A 19274-nucleotide genomic window follows, 5' to 3' on the forward strand; every position below is an offset into this window, starting at 1 on the left:
GGCTCAGTGCGCACAAGCGTGCGCTTTTAACAAATATTTGTGCTCTGAAAAAATGCCCATTCTGGGTATTGACAAGCATGCCAGGTCTTTGAGCCAATTTTCTCCAGCTTATCCCCTGACACTTCTATTCACATTAATGGGAGGTATGTCATCTCAGCCTGACCAAATGTGATGGTCAAAGATTGCAAAATTGTAAAGAAGAAAATGTCAGCACCAGTGAGGGAGCTGAGGTGAGTATAGTTCTGTTTTAAGTATTTACACTATATTGCCAAAAGTATTGGGATGCCTGCCTTTACATGCACATGAACTTTAATGGCATCCCAGTCTTAGTTGTAGGGTTCCATATTGAGTTGGTCCATCATCTGCAGCTATAACAGCTTCAACTTTTCTGGGAAGGCTGTCCACAAGGTTTAGAAGTGTGTCTATGAGAATGCTTGACCATTATTCCAGAAGCACATTTATGAAGTCAAGTACTGATGTCGGATGAGAAGGCTGGCTCACAGTCTCCGCTCTAATTCATCCCAAAGGTGTTCTATTGGGTTGAGGTCAGGACTTTGTGCAGGCCAGTCAAGTTTCTCCACCCCAAACTCGCTCATTCATGTCTTTATGGACCTTGCTTTGTGCACTGGTGTGCAGTCATGTTGGAACGGGCCATCCCCAAACCGTTTCCACAAAGTTGGGAGCATGACATTGTCCAAAATGTCTTGGTATGCTGATACCTTAAGAGTTCCCTTCACTGCAACTAAGGGGCCAAGTCCAGCCCCTTAAAAACAACCAAACACCATAATCCCCCCTCCACCAAACCTTACACTTGGCACAATGCAGTCAGGCAAGTACTGTTCTCCTGGCAGCCGCCAAATCCAGACACGTCCATCAGATTTCCAGACAGAGAAGCATGATTCGTCACTCCAGAGAACACATCTCCACTGCTCTAGAGCCCAGTATCGGCGTACTTTACATCATTTCATCTGACGCTTTGCACTGCACTTGGTGATGTAAGGCTTGGATGCGGCTGCTCAGCCAGGGAAAACCATTCCATGAAGCTCTCTACACACTGTTGTTGTGCTAATCTGAAGGCCACATGAAAGTTTAGAGGTCTTTAGTTATTGACTCTATAGACAGTTGGTGACACTGTGTGCTTCAGCGTGCACAGACCCTGCTCTGTCATTTTACATGGCCTTCCACTTTGTGGCAGAGTTGCTGTTGTTCCCAGATGCTTCCACTTTGTTATAATACCACTAACAGTTGACTGTGGAATATTTAGTAGCAAGGAAATTTCATGGATGGACTTATAGTACAGGTGGCAACCTATCATGGTACCACGCTTGAATTCACTGAGCTCCTAAGAGTAACCCATTCTTTCACAAATGTTTGTAGAAGCAGTCTGCATGTCTAAGTGCTTGATTTTATACATCTGTGCTCATGGAGCTGATTGGAACATCTGAATCCAATTATTTGGAGGGGTGTCCCAAAACTTTTGGCAACATAGTGCATTTAAAAACTCCAACGTTCTTAAGAAAAAAAGTTATCTTTATTTTAAAACAAGTGACAAAAACCTATGTGATCCATCATTATCCAGTTTGCCAATGCTGTTGTTCATGTACATCCTAAAATAATAACTCCAGTTCAGACAAACAGATATATAGGGAGAGACAGAAAAATACATGCAAAGTATACAAAAATTGGTTATTTTGGTTTAACCTTACTGGATATATTGTGTTATTATGGGTTTAACCATATGTATTTATCTCTGCAGGTTTTCAAAATGAGCTACAACAAGCTGAAAGTGATTACCAGTCATACGTTTCATGGACTTTCTGGCCTAACTAGATTACACATTGACCATAATAGGATTGAATACATCCATCCTAATGCATTCAGTGGTTTAGCTGCATTAAGACTTCTTCATTTAGAAGGAAACTTACTTCACCAGCTTCATCCCAACACCTTCTGCACTTTCAGTTTTCTAGATTACTTTCGACAATCAACATTAAAACATCTATATTTATCAGATAATATGCTGCAAACACTACCAGCTAGTATGATTCAAACAATGCCATTGCTGGAGAATCTGTACATCCATGGGAATCCCTGGGCCTGTGACTGCCAGTTAAAATGGTTACTTGAATGGGATGAACAATCAAATGGTAGGTGTTTTTACAATATGTACTGTATATTGAAGGCTAACCTCATGCAAAAGGAATGTTTTATTATTTTACTCTTTAACCATTTGACGCCCGGCCTATGGCCAAATGGCGTCCGCAAAATTGCATTACCTTTCCGGGAGGCCACCATATGGCGTCCTCCTGCACATGCGCAGTTCGCGCGCTTGCAGAGCCGCGCAGCGGCGCAATCTATCACCGGCCGTATACCTCGGACACAGCCGATGACAGATCTGAGTACCGGCCCCCCGTTGCCGGTACCATGTGACCTGCTGTGACCAATCACAGCAAGTCACATGACAGTTGTATACAATGGATGGCTTCATTCATGCCATCCATTGTATACTAGTGTCTAGCTGTGAATGGTCACAGCTAATCACATGCACATGTTATGTGATTAGCTGTGGCCAAATCACAGCTAAGCACAAAAAAAAAAAACCCTGAAGGAATCAATGTCATTCAGGTAAATGCTTGCGTATAGCAAAGTAATTATTTGCTATAAGCAAATTGTGTAAAAAAAAAAAATGAAAAAAATACTGATCACTTCCCCAAAGTAGTACAATGTTACTATGGTAACATTGTACTACTTTTGACGTAGTGAAATATGAAAAAAAAATCTTAAAAAAAAGAAAAAAAATGTAATAAAAAATTAAAAAAAAATATATATATATATTTTTTTTTTCACACTGTCACCAGTCAGTGTCCCTGATCACTGCCATGCCAGTTATATGGTGACGCTGTACTGCACTGGTGACAGTATGTAAAAGAAAAATAGTGAAAATAATTTTTTTTATTTTTTCATTTTCCGAAAAATTATGACAAAAAAAATACAACTTCAAAAAACTCGCCATGCCTCTTATGAAGTATGTCGGACTGTTTACTTTGCAAAAAGTGGTCATTTGGGGGATATCTGTACTATTCTGACATACTTGGACCTCAAGAAATTAGATTGGCTGTCAGTACTTCAGGATTGATCAATATTCAGATCTATACCATAGTTTGTGAACTTTCCTACAAACTAAAAAATACATCCTAATTTGGGTTATTTTCACCAACGACATGTAGCAGAATACATCTCGGCCTAAATTTATGAAGAACAATTATTTATTTGCAAACTTTTATAACAGAAACAAAGAAAAACGTGTTTTTTTTTCAAAATTTTCGGTCTTTTTTGTTAATTTAGCAAAAAATAAAAACCCCAGTGATGATTAAATACCACCAAAAGAAAGCTCTAGTTGTGTGAAGAAAATGATAAAATTTTAGTTTTAGTTCAATGTTGTATGACTGCGCAATTGTCATTCAAAGTGTGAGAGCGCTGAGACCTGAAAAATGGCCTGGGCAGGAAGGTGTAAAATTGCACGGTATTGAATTTGTTAAGAGACATACAAAGTTTGCATGTAATTTTTTTTTAGATTTGCTGGTAGCCACACAAAACTGTAATACAACTGGTCCACCTCTAACCACTTATACAGTAGCAGATGCACAGTAAAAATACATAGGGGAAAAAATTGGTGCATATATTTACCTTTACTCCAGTAGTGGAGAGTGTAATGTCACGTTATTTCGTGCAAGATCCCATAGAACTCTAAGCACTCAACATATAATGGCAATAAGTTTCTGCACCACAGTGCAGAATTGTGTTGTCGCAAGATTACTGATACTCTACATTCCCCGGAAACTCGCCAGAAGGAAGATGAAATTACTCTCACCTGGGTGCTAAAGGCAGAAACTAGAGATACGTAATGATCTTCTTCATGGGTGTTTTTTTTGTTCTGTTCTTTGTAGCAGAGGAGGGACTATTTTACTGAAAGATGTGCTGACATTATTTGCATAATAAGTAAACTGTCTCACTAAATTAGGCTTAGGCCTTTACTTGTTTTTTCCCATTATACAATATGTAAGCATGTGTTTGCTTTTAGAATATTTTAGAGAAAATAAAAATTGATCAAAAGCAGATATATTGCACATAGGCAGTTTAAAACCCAGATGCAACCAAAACTTTTCTCCATTTAGGTTTAGAGAGAGTGTATAATGTTCTGAAGATCAGTCAGGTTTTCAATGATATGCTCCCACTGCAAATATTCCCTCTCACTTTCTGTTCCAATGGCATACTGTCAGGCTGATTTGCTATGTGATTTCAGAATGTTCATACAATAAATTGTGTAAATGTCCACTTATCCAATCATGTACAGATGAAATAAGTAAAGGGCATGTTCTTTTCACATGATTGGATAATGAAATTAATCTTCACACATTGTTTTGTGTGAACAGTATCAAACCTTTTAGCAAAGCAGCCTTTTCATGTCAGTGTGAAACAACAGGGGGGTATTTACTAAAACTGGAACACATAGAATCTGGGGCAGATATGCATGCTAGCCAATCAGCTTCTAACTTCAGTTTGCTCAATTAAGCTTTGACAATAAAACCTGGAAGCTGGTTTCCCTGTAGAGTTGCACCAGATTTTGCATGCTTCAGTTTTAGTAAATTCCCAAAATGTATATCCAGGAAATAAAGTAAGAAAATCTCCCATCTTCAAAAAAAAACTTTTGGCTAGAGCTGGGCTTTATTAAAATTATAAAGATATCTTTAGCAAAATATAGTGATAACTGAGGTGACTAGTCAGGCTGGAGGCCGTATTGCACATGCAAACTTTATTTCCTGCTTTATGAGGAAATGCCCAATATAAATGATCAACATTTTCAGCTTGCCATAGCTTAATAAAATAAAAGTTCCTGTCTGAGGTACTGTATGTAGCAATTCCCCATAGTTCACACACATTTCTACAGTACCTTAAAAGATGATTTTATTAGATTACTTTTTAAGCTGTTAGTATTAGAAAGTTAATAGGTTTTGAACTAGCAAGCTATATATACTGTACACTATGTGTTTGATTTACTAAAGGCAAATAGATTGTTCACTTTGCGCAGTAAGTTGCCCTTTGTAAGAGAATTTTCACCAGAGCTTAGTGAATGAGGTAAAATTTCACTTAACAAAGAATACCCAGACATGCGCAACGAAAATAAAAGACTTTTACTTGCTACTGCTCGGATATTAGAAGTCACCAGAGCTTCACCTCATTCTCTAAACTCTGGAGAAAATTAATTTGCAAAGTGGACAGTCTATTTGCAGTTAACCCCCTATGAAGACTGTGACTCTATGTCCCAATATGAAAAAGATAATTATATACTTTTTCATGTAAGAGCTGTAATTCTTTGTTGTGAAATACAACTGTGCTATATATAGTATGATGTAGAGCAGGTGCTTTTAAGTTCAAAGGATGTAGTTAACCAGATAATTATGTCTACGTCTATGCAGCTTGTATGCTTTTCTTGCTTTGAAGTCTCTATGTCTTTGTATTGATGTATTGTTTTTACTTATCCAGATGTGGAATATTACATTTGCTGTTTCATATCTTTATAGGTGTTTTAAAATGTAAGAAGGATAGAGCATATGAAAATGGACAGCTGTGCCCAATGTGTTCTACTCCAAGACATCTCCAAAATCAAGAAATTCAGGGTTTGAAGGATTTGCCCTGTCTGCGTCCTTTTATATCCTCCCCATTCAGGATAAACAACAATGACACCTTCTCTGAAGATGATGATAATGATCTGCCATCATTAGAGCTAAATAAGGGTTTTATTGGACATATAATTTTAAATATGACAGATGAACATGGGAATACAGTCAACTTGGAATGTCAGATGAAGGAAACAGAAGACTTCAGCAAAATACAATGGAACCAGCTTCATCCGGAAGAGATTGACATCAATGCAACCTTTGCTGTAGATTTTGAATGCCCTATGACCCGGGATAACTATGAAAAATTATGGAAACTAATAGCCTATTATAGTGAGGTCCCTGTTAAGCTGGAAAGGGAGCTGTTGTTTACAGATAGCTCCAAACTGACTTATAGATATAAACAAAATGTAGATCATGATTCCTATTATTACACAGGAGTAAAGGCTGTAATATCGGCTGAGCCAGAGTGGGTGATGCAGTCTGTTGTCAAGCTTCAGCTAAATAGAAGATTGAGCACCTCCAAGAAAGTTACTCTCTCTTTCTCTACACAACTCTCACAATTACTTCACACAAAAGATATTCAATATCCAAAGAACAGCTGGGTTATGATAAACAAAAGTGATCGGACCAAAACATCTTACATTGTTATCAAAGGACAAGTTTGCCAGTTGAACTGCAATGTAAAGTCTTCAGATACGCCAACTTTCGAATGGAGTCTACCAGATGGGACAACAATAAAAGCTCCATATAATGACCCTAATAGTGGATATTCAATAGCAACCGGTGGCCAGTTGGTAATCAAATCAGCTGATTTTTCTGATTCTGGAATGTACCATTGTATTGCCCGGGTAAAATATGAGGTAGCCACTTTACCGATTAGAGTGGTTGTGCAGCCTCCATCAAATGAGATCTCTGAAAGCAATGTTAAGGTAGTCACCAAAACCATTGGCGAACCTATAACCTTAACTTGCAATGCACATGCCAATCCAGATGCTGATGTAAACTGGATTTTACCGAACAATAACATTATTAATTCAGGGACAAATAAAACTAGTACATATTTTTTAAATAATGGTTCCTTAATTATATCAAATACAAAGCTTACTGATAGCGGACTTTATAGATGTATTGCTATAAATCAGTATGGAGAAGACCATTACAGTGTGCAAGTAGCAATACTAAAAAAGCTTTCTGAACAATTGAATAAGTTGACAATAATTAAAAAGCGACCTGTTGTAAAAGTATCTACAAAAGCAAAGTATGATTTAATAGATGATGATAGGGGTTCAGGAGAAAGAGATGTTGAAGAGGAGAAAGATAAGTATTACAATGTACAGGACAAAGCCAAATATGGCAAGGAAAAAGGTTCTTCTGTAGGAAGAGGCCAAGGCAAAAACAATAGAAAAGACCGTAAAAAAACTAGTACATTGAAAAATACAGAAAAATATAAAGAGAGTAATGTGGCGGAAGGGAGAAGGAAATTTGAATCTAGGAAAAGATTAATTGGAGGCAATAAGCAAATTGATCCTAAGCAATGGGCCAGCATTTTAGCCAAAGTCAGAGGAAGAAATGTTCTAAAAACCACAGAATTCCCTCTTCTGACCACCCCAAGAGTTGTTACTGTACCAGCATTCACTCATGACATTACACCTCCATCTTCTCTTTCTAAGCCATCATCCAGTACAGAATCAGCAATTGTTGAAGAAGCATCAGCTGATGAAGATGAATTATTATATATAACATCTTCACCAAAAGTAACCATAAGGCAATATGATGATTTGACAACATCGCAAGCTGATAGAAGACCTACTGTAGTTACTACAGAAGAGTCAGATGACTATAACGAAATTTCCTTTGAAACAGAGATTGAAAAGACTTTGACAACAGAACTGCCTGATTCAGTGACCACACTTGCTACATCAAGTGTTGATACCTCAACACTTGAAAACACTAATATAGATGACTCCATCTATTTACCAAGTGAGGATGACTTAAGACCTTTCACAGAAGAAGAAGATACAAACATACAGTTATATGATACAGATGACCTAGCTGGAACTGTCAGTAGTGAAAAAGAAAGCCTTATAGATGATTTGTCTACTGTGGAAACTGAAACCTTTACTATGAAGCAAAATATCCAAATTCATGATACGGAAAATCTCTTAAGTGACATGACAACCCCTTCCTATGATACAACAGAATCTAGCACATTTGTGAGGTCCACCATAATAACATATACACAGTTTCCATCTCCAACTACAACTAGAATTCTAGAGAATGAACAAATAGTTTCTAAAGCTATAGAAAGTATAATACCAAAGTCTACTGGTTCAATTTCTACACTATCACCTGCAGCCACCAGCAAACATTATGTGGTGCCTATATCATCTGTTCCAGTCACTGAAGTCTTCAAAAAGGATTCTATTGAGCCAACTGAAAACATTGCAGATGCATATGATTTGCATGAATCACAAACATTTTCTGTAGAAATAGAGCAACAATTAGTAACCACCACCCTTAGTCCCCATACTCTGACTATTTCTAGTGACAGAAAACAAGTGGTGACATCTGCTGTTCCAGAAACAACAACCATCAGAACAACGCCAGCGCACAGGCAAGTAGCCACCACAACCTCACAGCCCATAACACATGGCAACATCCAGTATCCTCGAAGAAGAAACCATGGAAGAAGAAAATTCCGACCAAATCGTTTTGGACACCGACAGAATCAGATTATCCCTACAGTGCCTTCTTATAGGAATATAAATGTTATCACTCAAAAACCTTTTGTAATGGAATCTGAAGACAAGACCACTAAAATAATCAGTTACCCTCTAGATAACAGCATTTACCAGCCTGTTGAAATAACACAGCCAGTCAGTAAATCAACATCTAGTCCTGCAGTGCCCCAAATTTCAGAAAATGGGGTATCAACACACATTTTGTTTACTACTCCTGCAGCTGAAAAACAAACATCCAAACATTTGGAATTGCCAATTGGTGCACCTTCTACAACTCTAACAGAACAGATATCTGATTATATACATAGCACAAGACATGAAGAGGATTATGCAATAAAGTCAAATCAATATAAAACAACAAGTAAAGCTGAACAGCCTTTTTCTCATAGTACCACTCCAAGTTACTCCGTTACATATTCACCTCCATTATGGCCTGCAACAGATTTAGATGCTTCAAAAGATGCTGATGAAGAAGTTTATATAGATGTAGATCAACCAGTTATAACAGAGTCATCACCAGTACTCATAGAGGAACCAACATCGATGATTACGGATGCTGCTCACATTGATAACTTTATAAAAGATTCAAATAATAGACAAAGCATGGCTCCTGAAAGGGCCACAATGTTGCCAGTACAAGTCACACAGAAAACTGACCACTTCATAAAATATGTTAACAAAGCACAAGACATATCTAAACAGCTTCCTATGACAACAACAGTACAAACAACACAAAAAATGACAACCACTCCTAATAGAAAAGAAAATGATCACAGGACAGTGCTTATCCATCCAGGAAGCAAAGAAAGTCCTGGCAGGCCAGTTCATCAGATTACAACACCTAGTCCTGGAAAATATGCCACTGTATTTCCGGTTACCAAAAAAATGTTTGTTCCTACTACATATTATCAATTAAGCTCGCCAAGTATGCAGCTTGTGCCTACTCAACCTCCAGTTCCCAAAAGAACCATTGATCAGGAAGCTGTAAATGAACTAGACCAATATTCTTCCATTAAAAACAAAATAGTAGTTCAGTCAAAGCAGGAAAATGTTAAAGAAAATGTTGCAGTAACAAGATCAAATAATAGCCTTCTTTATAACACCAAATATTACCATAAACCCAGAGTAGTGAATAACCATCATCATGCAGTCGTTCCACCTTATTACAATCCATCAAGAGCTACTATAAGACCACCTTTAATTGTAACCCATGGACCTCTTCGCTACTTTATTACAAATCAACCCCTTTCAGTAACAAATAAACCAGAAATAACAGCTTATACAGCTCAGAATGTTCAAGAAAGAAAAACATATACACCCTATATATCAACAACCCCACCAACTACAACTACCACAACAGTGATTCCATTATTCAGGCCAAGGCCTGCAACCCCAAATAAATATAACCACGGACAACGAATAACACCATATAACAGGCCATTTGGAAATAACTTTATTACTGACAGTAAAGGCACTGCAATGAGGTTCCCTTATCAAGTAAATCCATACTATATAAACCCAAGAAACCCATATCGCTTAAATAGAACAAGGAATTTTCAGTTTACTATAACTTCCAAACCAAATCTGCCATCATTTGTAGTCCCAGACAATGGAAAACCTAAAACCTGGACTACAACATCGATTACAACAACAAGAACTACCACACCTCCTTCTCCAGCTATAACCAAAGTTTTAACAACATCAACGACCTTAGCTATGACAACTCCCCCTTTTGTTTCACAAACACGAATGTCACAGACATTACATCCATACTGGCATTATTTTAATGTTAATCAAAGACCTCGACTTACAATAGGTAAAGCAGAACCAACACCACAGACTCCAATAATTGCCAGAATCCAAGAAAGCAAACCAAGGATTATAACCACTGGCTACGAGTTTGTATCACTGCCATATGAAATGGATGCTGTTTTCCCATGTGAAACTGCTGGTGAGCCAAAGCCCACCACTACTTGGACAAAACTTGCCACAGGTAATTTGTCAATTAAAATGTACTTTTCCTTCCTTTAAAATTGAATAATTTATCAAAAATAAAGGTGTGGTTTGGATGGTATATTAAAACAACTATGTCATTAAGGTATAAAGAAATTTTATATCCAATATAGAGTGCAGACGCCTGTTACATTCTAACACTTATCTGAAGGTTCAAAACTTGACTATCTCATCTTGCACATTCCTTTTGGTCCTTTTGAGGCAGCCCATCATAATGATGGGGACAAAAAGTAAAGGAACAGACAAGCTTCAACAATACCAGAAAGAGTCAATGCTTTGCGATTCAGAACAACCTGGTGTTCTGGCATAGTAGCAGAGGTTGTTGCAGATATGTGCAGACACCTCTAAGTCACTGCCCTTTAAACATGATGGCAGTTTTTTAGCTTAGACACAGAGTTGCATTAAAGTGTTACTAAACCTAGGGCCATGCATTCACTATATCTGGTCTCCCACAGTACACAGAACATATAAATGCAATTATTTTAATAAACATAAACAGCTAAATACCTTTTTTCATCAGCAGTTAGAGAAGTTTTGTGACTTAATTCAGTGTCCAGCAGAACACGTTAAAGCTTGTAGGAGGAGTATTAATTCTGCTCTAAGAGGATGCAGGACCCATGCCCCTCTGCCTGGACAGTGCTGATTGACCCTGTGCTGATCACCTGCACTCTCCCAAGAAAAAAAAAACCCTGTCTAGCAATACACACCAAACTGAGCATCTGCAGAGTCACTCCATAGATATGCCTTATCAGATAAGAGGGGGGCCATTGAAAGTAGGGGAGGATCAGAGAAGATAGGATGAGACGGCCTTTTTATACAATGCAGAGGATTAACCCTTTAGGTTCCACAGTGAGTATAACAAGCATGCTTTACTGCATATGTAGACTGATTTTACTGTTGTGGGTTTAGTAACACTTCAAGGCTTGAGGTCAAGAGCTCAGCATGGGTAGTATTTAGTGCTGAGAACAAGTATATGTCCTGCAGATATCCTAAGCACCTCTATTGTTTACTGAAACAGGAGCAGAAGTAAACATCAGACCAGGAACACTCCACTTAGGAGATGGGGCCAAACCTTCAGGGTTCAGTTGTCTTATGAGGTTCATCTGCCTGCTGCATAGACTCTGACTCATTGTTCAATAAGCAAGCTAGAGACAGAGGGTGACATAAGATTGTAAGTCACTGTACCAGGAAAAAAAAACATATCAACTACCTGTGCAGTGTGCATGAATTGTCTATAACACAAGACTGGCACAGAGTTATGCATCCATTGAACAAGTAAAACCATAAAGATATATGTATTTAAATCATGTAATTAACTGTTTTCCAGAAGTTATGCTTTATGTTCCATATGATTGCTGTCTTTTCCAGGATCATTCTGTGCTCTTTGTGGGAAGAGCTTAATGAAATGTTACATTTCTTGCATCCAAACATTATGCTGCTTTAAGCTAATATTCAAAATTGTTCCTGTTTATCTTAGGCTTGCCCATTTATATTTTTTTCTGCTTTTTGATTGAAATAGGTGCAGTCATGACTTCAAGCACCAGAATACAGCGATTTGAAGTCTTGGATAATGGCACTTTGCATATCCAGAATCTTCAGCTACAGGACCGTGGACAGTATATGTGTACTGCACAGAACAAGCATGGCATTGACAAGATGACTGTTACTTTAGCTGTTATTGCCCAACAACCCAAAATGTTATCATCCCGATACAGGGATATTTTAATTTATCTTGGAGATACGATCATAATGGACTGTAATGCCACTGGAATACCAACTCCTCACATTTCTTGGATATTGCCTGATCGGAGAATTGTACGGACAGTTTCTACAGCAGAGTCTCACATTATGCTTTTACCTAATGGCAGTTTGTCTATAAAGGAGGTTACTTTTCCAGACCGAGGAAGCTACAAATGTGTTGCAAGCAATGTGGCTGGAGCTGACAGTTTGACTGTGAAGCTTCAAGTATCACCCTTGCCCCCCATAATTCAACAAGAAAAAGTGGAAAATATTTCTTTGCCTCAGAGTCACAGTATATTTATCCATTGTTCAGCGAAAGGAGCTCCTCCACCCACTATTCGATGGGTGCTTTCAGACGGAACCCAGGTTAGACCATCTCAGTTTGCAAATGGAAACTTGTTTGTTTTTCCTAATGGAACACTCTACATAAGAAACAGCTCACCAAAAGACATCGGGAAATATGAATGCATAGCTGCAAATGTTGTGGGTGCAGCCAGGAGAATAGTACATTTAGATGTAAAGAAATATCCATTAAATGCTAAAATTACTGCAAGCTCTCCCCAAAAAACGGATGTGTCTTATGGTGGAACCTTACGCTTAGAGTGCAGTGCAGCAGGAGATCCTTGGCCAAGAATAATGTGGAGACTTCCATCTAAACGTCTGGTTGATTCTTTTTTCAGGTGGGTTGATGCTTACTAACATATATTCTACGTTATTTTAAAAAAAGTACTATATACCAATGACAAAATGATAATAAAGGCCTTGACCTTGTCACTAACTGAAAAAAATTGCAGATAAAAACACACAAAAAAGTACTTTCATTGCTTATTTGAAGCATTTTCCTGTTTACAAACAATTTTATACTTGCAATGTGCCTTTGAGCTTGCTGGCAAATTTGACTTCTTCAGGAAGAGTCAATTCAATAATACAGTCCATTCCTTCTTACCATGTCATTGTCTTCTCATTTTCCAACTCCTGCGCCCTTCCCTTTACCTTCTCTACATAATCATTTTCTTTATAATTGATGAGGGAAAAACAAAGGGGATTAGTATAGTGAGTGAAACTGAAACTGATGGAGCTTGCACATCTGTTCACAAAGTGGTTAGACATTAGCAAGGTACAGAAATGGCTGCTGCTGTATAATTTTTCTCCAAAGGTCACCAAACAAGATGGGAAAGATGTAACAAGGTAAAATGTGATTTAGCCATAATCAGTATGTTAAAACAGATTTTTATCATAACTAGTATTTGTTTTCCTTCCGGGAACTATTGTACATTTACAGCTCATCGTGCATGAATGATTAAAAAAAAATAGCAAAAATAAAAAGTAGGAAGGTGATGAAGAAGTTAAAAAATAAGGACTCTCTTATTTAAAACAATGAAGTTCTGCTGTTACTTTAATGTGTGATTTTGCTCTGTGTATCAGGATCAATGATATTGAGCAGTGGTTACATGTTGACAGCAGAGCTCTGCTGACTACATTAGGATATTGCCCGATGGTTCTCCGGCAGGAGATACTCCTTCCACCCCCCTGTGGCAGCAAAGTACCTAAGGTTGGTGCCTCAATGCTCTTTGTTTTGGCCCAGCCCTATCTTTCGAGCCATCAGGAGATGCTAATCTTCTTCAAGCATTGAAACAGGTCCCCTAGTACACTCTGTCATTTTTTTCTTAACATCGACTGCTCAAGCTCTGAAAAAATGGGAGGCTTCCCCCCCAAAACACATTGGCTGTATGTGATGCGTTTAACCATTTCATGGTTCAAAAATTCCTTTAAATGAGATGAACGCTTGTAACAGGTGCTCCTGTGTACACATCCAAGGGTTTGCTGTCTGGAGAGCTCTTCGTCTGTTGCTATCAGAAAAGTTGCAGTCTAGGACAAGAATAGGGTTCACAGATCTGCTTCTTTGAAGGAAAAATCACTTTATGATAGATCCACCGGAACCAACCTTCACTCCCATTGCAATAATTTTGCACAGAGCATCCCCCATCCTACTCTTCTCGGGTCTCCCACCGGCACTCCTGGCTCCCCCCCACCTCCCCCACGAGTGCCCCCATAGTGATCATAAATTTAGCAGCCTAGGACAAGAATAGAGTCCACAGGTCTGCATCTTTGAAGGAAAAATTACTTTACTGTAGATTCATTGGAAACAACTTTCACTCCTATTGCAATAGTTTAGCACAGAGCAGCCTTAAACCTCTGCTTCTTGGCTCCCCTACTGAGTGCCCCCACTGAAAGCCACTTTCTATAGAGGCACTCATGCAGGCTCACTTCCAAGCTAGCTCTGTGTGTTCATTGAAAGTGTGGCTCAGCCCTGCCCCTGCTACTTCCACACTGGCAGTGGTTGACAGCAGTGGGAGCCAATGGCTGTCTCTAAGTGTCAGGAATGGACTCGCTAATGGTGGTGGGACTCACCTGCCTTGTAGGCTGCAGTACCAGGGCTAGCCAGCGGGTGCTCTCAGCAACCAGAAGCTCACTCCTGCAGTCAGCCATCACCTGAGGCTAATTGGAGGAGGTGTATTTAAGGAATGGCCAGACCTGCAGTCAGTCCCTTGTTGTATTGTTTCACTTGGCCCCGGTATCCTGATCCTGCTTGCTTCTATCCTGATTCTGCACAAACTCTGCCTGTACTGACCTCAGCTAGTCCTGACCACTCTCCCGCCTGCTCCTGGTACCTTGTTTGCCCGTTTGTTACCGACCCGGCCTGCCCGACTACGTTTAGTGTTGTATGTATGGTTGTTTGTTGGAGGTTTGGTTTGTTGCACTGTGTTATGTTTTGCACTGCGTTTATGTATTGTTAGTCTTTAATAAATTGTATTGTTTATACTATACCTCAAGCCTGCGTTTCCCTGTGTCAGTCCACACATTTCTGGTCATACCCAGATTCCTGACACTAAGCCACCGAAGAAGGAGAGAGCTGAGAGAGCCTCTGCTGTCATGCACATCGCTAGATCAAGATTTGGCATGCAGAAGGTTTTTTTTATCTTGATACAGATAATGCATTAGGGTAAAAAAAAACCTCTGCCTTTACAACCACTTTAATATTTTTTAGCCTTACCTCTATAACTCTACTTTTTATTGCTTGCCACCTTTTCATGGATCAGCATAATCATTTTATTTGTTGTTATTTTTTGTAGTTTTGACTCCAGAATCAAGACCTTTGGAAATGGAACTCTCATCATCTACTCTGTTACTGAAAAAGATGCTGGAGATTATTTGTGCATGGCAAGGAACAAGCTTGGAGATGACTATGTGGTACTTAAAGTAAATGTCATGATGAAGCCTGCCAAGATTCAGTTTAAAAATGACATTGACCACAAAGTCACATATGGAGGAGATCTAAAAGTTGATTGTGTAGCTACAGGAGTTCCAAATCCTGAGATTTCATGGAGCCTCCCAGATGGAAGTATGATTAATAATGTTATGCAATCCGATGACAGTGGGACAAGAACAAGAAGATATGTTGTATTTAATAATGGGACCTTGTATTTCAATGAAGTTGGAATGAAAGAGGAAGGTGACTATACGTGTTATGCAGTGAACCAAGTTGGTCAAGATGAGATGCGAGTGAGTGTTAAAGTAGTGGCCGAAAAACCAGCCATTAAGAACAAGACTTATTCTGTTATCAACGTGCCTTATGGTGATGTTATCACGGTTTCATGTGAAGCCAAAGGAGAGCCTGTCCCAAAAATAACATGGCTCTCCCCTTCCAGTAAACCCATACCTGCATCATCAGACAAGTATCTTGTTTACCAAGATGGTACTCTTTTAATCCAAAAAGCTCAACGATCCGATAGTGGAAACTATACATGTATTGCACAAAATAATGGTGGAGAGGACAAGAAAATGGTTCAAATTCAAGTAAATGTCCTTACTCCCAAAATTAATGGCTATTCTGACAAAATATTAACAGTTAAAGAATCTGCAATGAAAGATACACGCTTGCTGATAGACTGCAAAGCTGAAGGAATTCCGACACCCCGTATCATGTGGGCTTTTCCTGAAGGAGTAATCCTTCCTGCTCCTTATTATGGAAACAGAATTACAGTTCACCGAAATGGAACCCTTGATATTAAAGTTCTTAGGAAAACCGATTCAGTGCAGTTGATGTGTATTGCAAGGAATGAAGGAGGGGAGGCAAAATTAATTGCTCAGCTGACAGTCACTGAACCAGCGGTAAAACCTGAATTTACCAGTGAAAATGAAATTGTTGTTGTGTCTGAGGGTCAGGCTGCTAAACTTAATTGCTCAGCTGTAGGGATACCACAGCCTCAACTTATATGGATTCTGCCTAATGGTACTGAAATCAATAGTGGCAGTCACCTCCACAGACTGTTTCATAAGCAGGATGGTACATTGCACATCGGCTCTGTAGCACTTGCTGATGGAGGGACCTACCGCTGCAAGGCTGTTAATATGGCTGGATCTGCAGACAGACGGGTTATTTTGCAGATTGGACGAAAGCCACAAATGAGTAGCAGCTATAATAACCTAGTAAGCATAATCAATGGAGAGACTTTACAGCTTCACTGCACTACGCAGGGAGAACCAAGACCTCATATTTCTTGGACACTTCCAAATGGAATGGTTATCAACGGGCCTCAGGTTAAAGGCCGCATATCTCTGTTGCAAAATGGAACCCTTATAGTAAAAGACACTACAGTCTATGACAGGGGAAGCTATCAGTGCAAAGCAACTACACATTATGGTTCCTCCACAATGAATGTTCCTGTAATTGTGATAGCATATCCTCCTCGTATAACGACCAGCCCTGCACCAGTGATCTATGCAAGACCAGGAAGCTCCATTCAGCTAAACTGCATGTCAATTGGAATACCAAAAGCTGAGATAATGTGGGAGCTTCCGGATAAATCTCAGTTAACTGCAGGAGCTCAGTCTCGTCTGTATGGAAACAAATTTCTTCATCCTCAGGGGACTTTAGTTATTCAACATTCTTCAAAGAGAGATGCAGGTTATTATAAATGCACAGCAAAAAATATACTAGGCAGTGACACAAAATCCACCTACATACATGTATATTAAAATACATAAAATCAACTGTACAGGTAAAATGCCCATGACTGCCATGCAAGTGCAAAGTATACTGTATCATTGTTTGCAATGGACAACTTCTAATTAATTATATCTGATGTCATAGTATACTCTACATTCAATAAATCATACTATCTTTTGAAACAAGAATTATAAATTAACCAAAGCAAAGATGTAGATGTATGATATATTTAATGGTTATAGTTTTAATACAGACATTTTTTCCTCTTCTAGCATTTCATCTGTGCTCATATTCTGTTCACAGTTTTGAGATCAGATCTTGTTGATGTGTTTGAATTGGTCTCTATTGAATTCTATTTCAAACCTTTATGCCAGTGTGATATCATTTGAATAAACAAATATTCTACTCTGGATTTTTATCCCAGCACAAAACAAACTAGGCGCACAATCTTTGGTTCAAACAACATTCATTAACACAAAGCAAATAAAAATACCATAGTTGCTAGCTACCAATATTTGCTTGCATTGTATATACTGTATAGGAGATGAAACTACTCTTTCATCAAGCATTTCTTCAACGCATGTTACTTTACTTTTAAAGATTATCTCCACTTTTAAAGACGAAAAGAGGATTTGTGGAGGGGTATTGTAGTGTTTAAATTCTTAAGCCCTAAATACCCAATTTGCTGTCTGTAACTCAAATTGCTATCTAATTCTGGGATATTTGACTAGACCCTCTAACTACCAAGATGTTGGAAAGATTTTGGGGATGTCTTATTGAAAGGTGAAGATTCAAATCGTTTTATTACACACAAACAGCAGATTTGGGATCAGAAGAAAGGGGTGGGTAGAGTTTACATATCCTTCTCAACCCCCATACACAAATAATCTCTTGAATATTTCTGTTTTAAACTACAGCTGCTTTTTAAGGACCATTTTGGTCAGAAGAAGGTACCTGGTAAAGTGGTAGCATGTTCCTCAAGAAGAAGTACAACAAATAAGTTATGTTATAATTGCATTCACCAGAACATATTTGAAAGGCTGGATCAAGTTTAATGAAGACAAAAGGTGTTTGTAATAATTTCTTCTTTTTGGCTTCAATCTAGTTCTCATCTATGTGCAAGTGGGTACACAGTACACAGCATTCAATAGAACCTTATCTATAATACCCAATAAGATCTGTCTTCATTGTGACATGCAGAAATTAGCACCAACAGGGAGGAAAAAAATTCCATTGTGTACAATTTCTCTGTGTGATATTTGTCTTAAAATTAATATTTTGGAATGATACAGTATCACATTGACTTAATCTGCACCTTACTACCAAAGAAGTATTAATATTATTCACATGTTACAGTGATATCTGTTCTACTCTGAAAATGTTCTGAAACCACTATGCTAGAAAGGAAAATTATCTCCAAAATACAAGGTGCTTCTTCTAAACAGCACAGCATAGTATAGACAGTTTAACGTTGTTACTGTTGTAAACCAATGTTTTCATACAGAAGCAGTTTGCATTTTTGTTATAGTATTTCCTCTACTGAGTTTTATAAGTACATTCATATGCTGGATAACTAATGTTACATCTTGTAGAAAACTAGCCCAGTCAGTTCAAAAATGGGCTTTTATGAACTTGTTAATATGCAACAAAAACTATGTTCACCTTTCATGCTTTTGCATATGTTCTATTATTAATATTTGTAACCATGAGACACAAATAAGTACAATACATGTCTCATTTTTTATAAATTATTGGTCTTTAAAAGACTTTGCTGCAGAACTGTGTTTATAATATTATGATCCTTGTACTGTACATTTTATAATAAATATTTTTTCCAAACAATTTGGTGTATGTTAATGCTGTACACTTTTGCTGAAATGTGAATTTTTTTTGCACTCACTTTTAAAGTGCATATAAAGACAAACTTTTTTTTTTTTTTTAAGTTTAGGTTCCAGAAGTGAAAAGTTAAAAAGTTTTACATTTTTTTTGCTGTTTGTGTTCCAACGGGGAGATTTTCTTTCTCCTCCTGTACCAGAGACATAAAGCTAGGATCTCTGCAAAACAATGGAAAAACCCTTTTAGATACCC

General features: G+C 38.2%; 1 protein-coding gene across 1 annotated transcript in view; it reads left to right on the top strand.

Annotated features, from left to right (window-relative positions):
• The window catches only part of MXRA5 (matrix remodeling associated 5), a 68660-nt gene extending 49632 nt beyond the window's left edge, over positions 1-19028 (top strand). The window contains exons 4-7 of the mRNA XM_089683882.1: positions 1757-2147; positions 5583-10415; positions 11955-12855; positions 15310-19028. Of these exons, the coding sequence (XP_089540008.1) occupies positions 1757-2147; positions 5583-10415; positions 11955-12855; positions 15310-17215 (8031 nt within the window). The 3' untranslated portion in view covers positions 17216-19028. The remainder of the gene's footprint in view (positions 1-1756; positions 2148-5582; positions 10416-11954; positions 12856-15309) is intronic.
• The last annotated feature ends 246 nt before the right edge of the window (positions 19029-19274 follow it).

Source organism: Staurois parvus, unplaced genomic scaffold (assembly GCF_062004578.1).
Source record: "Staurois parvus isolate SC_StPar_1 unplaced genomic scaffold, SC_StPar_1.0 ptg000327l, whole genome shotgun sequence".
NCBI lineage: Eukaryota > Metazoa > Chordata > Amphibia > Anura > Ranidae > Staurois > Staurois parvus.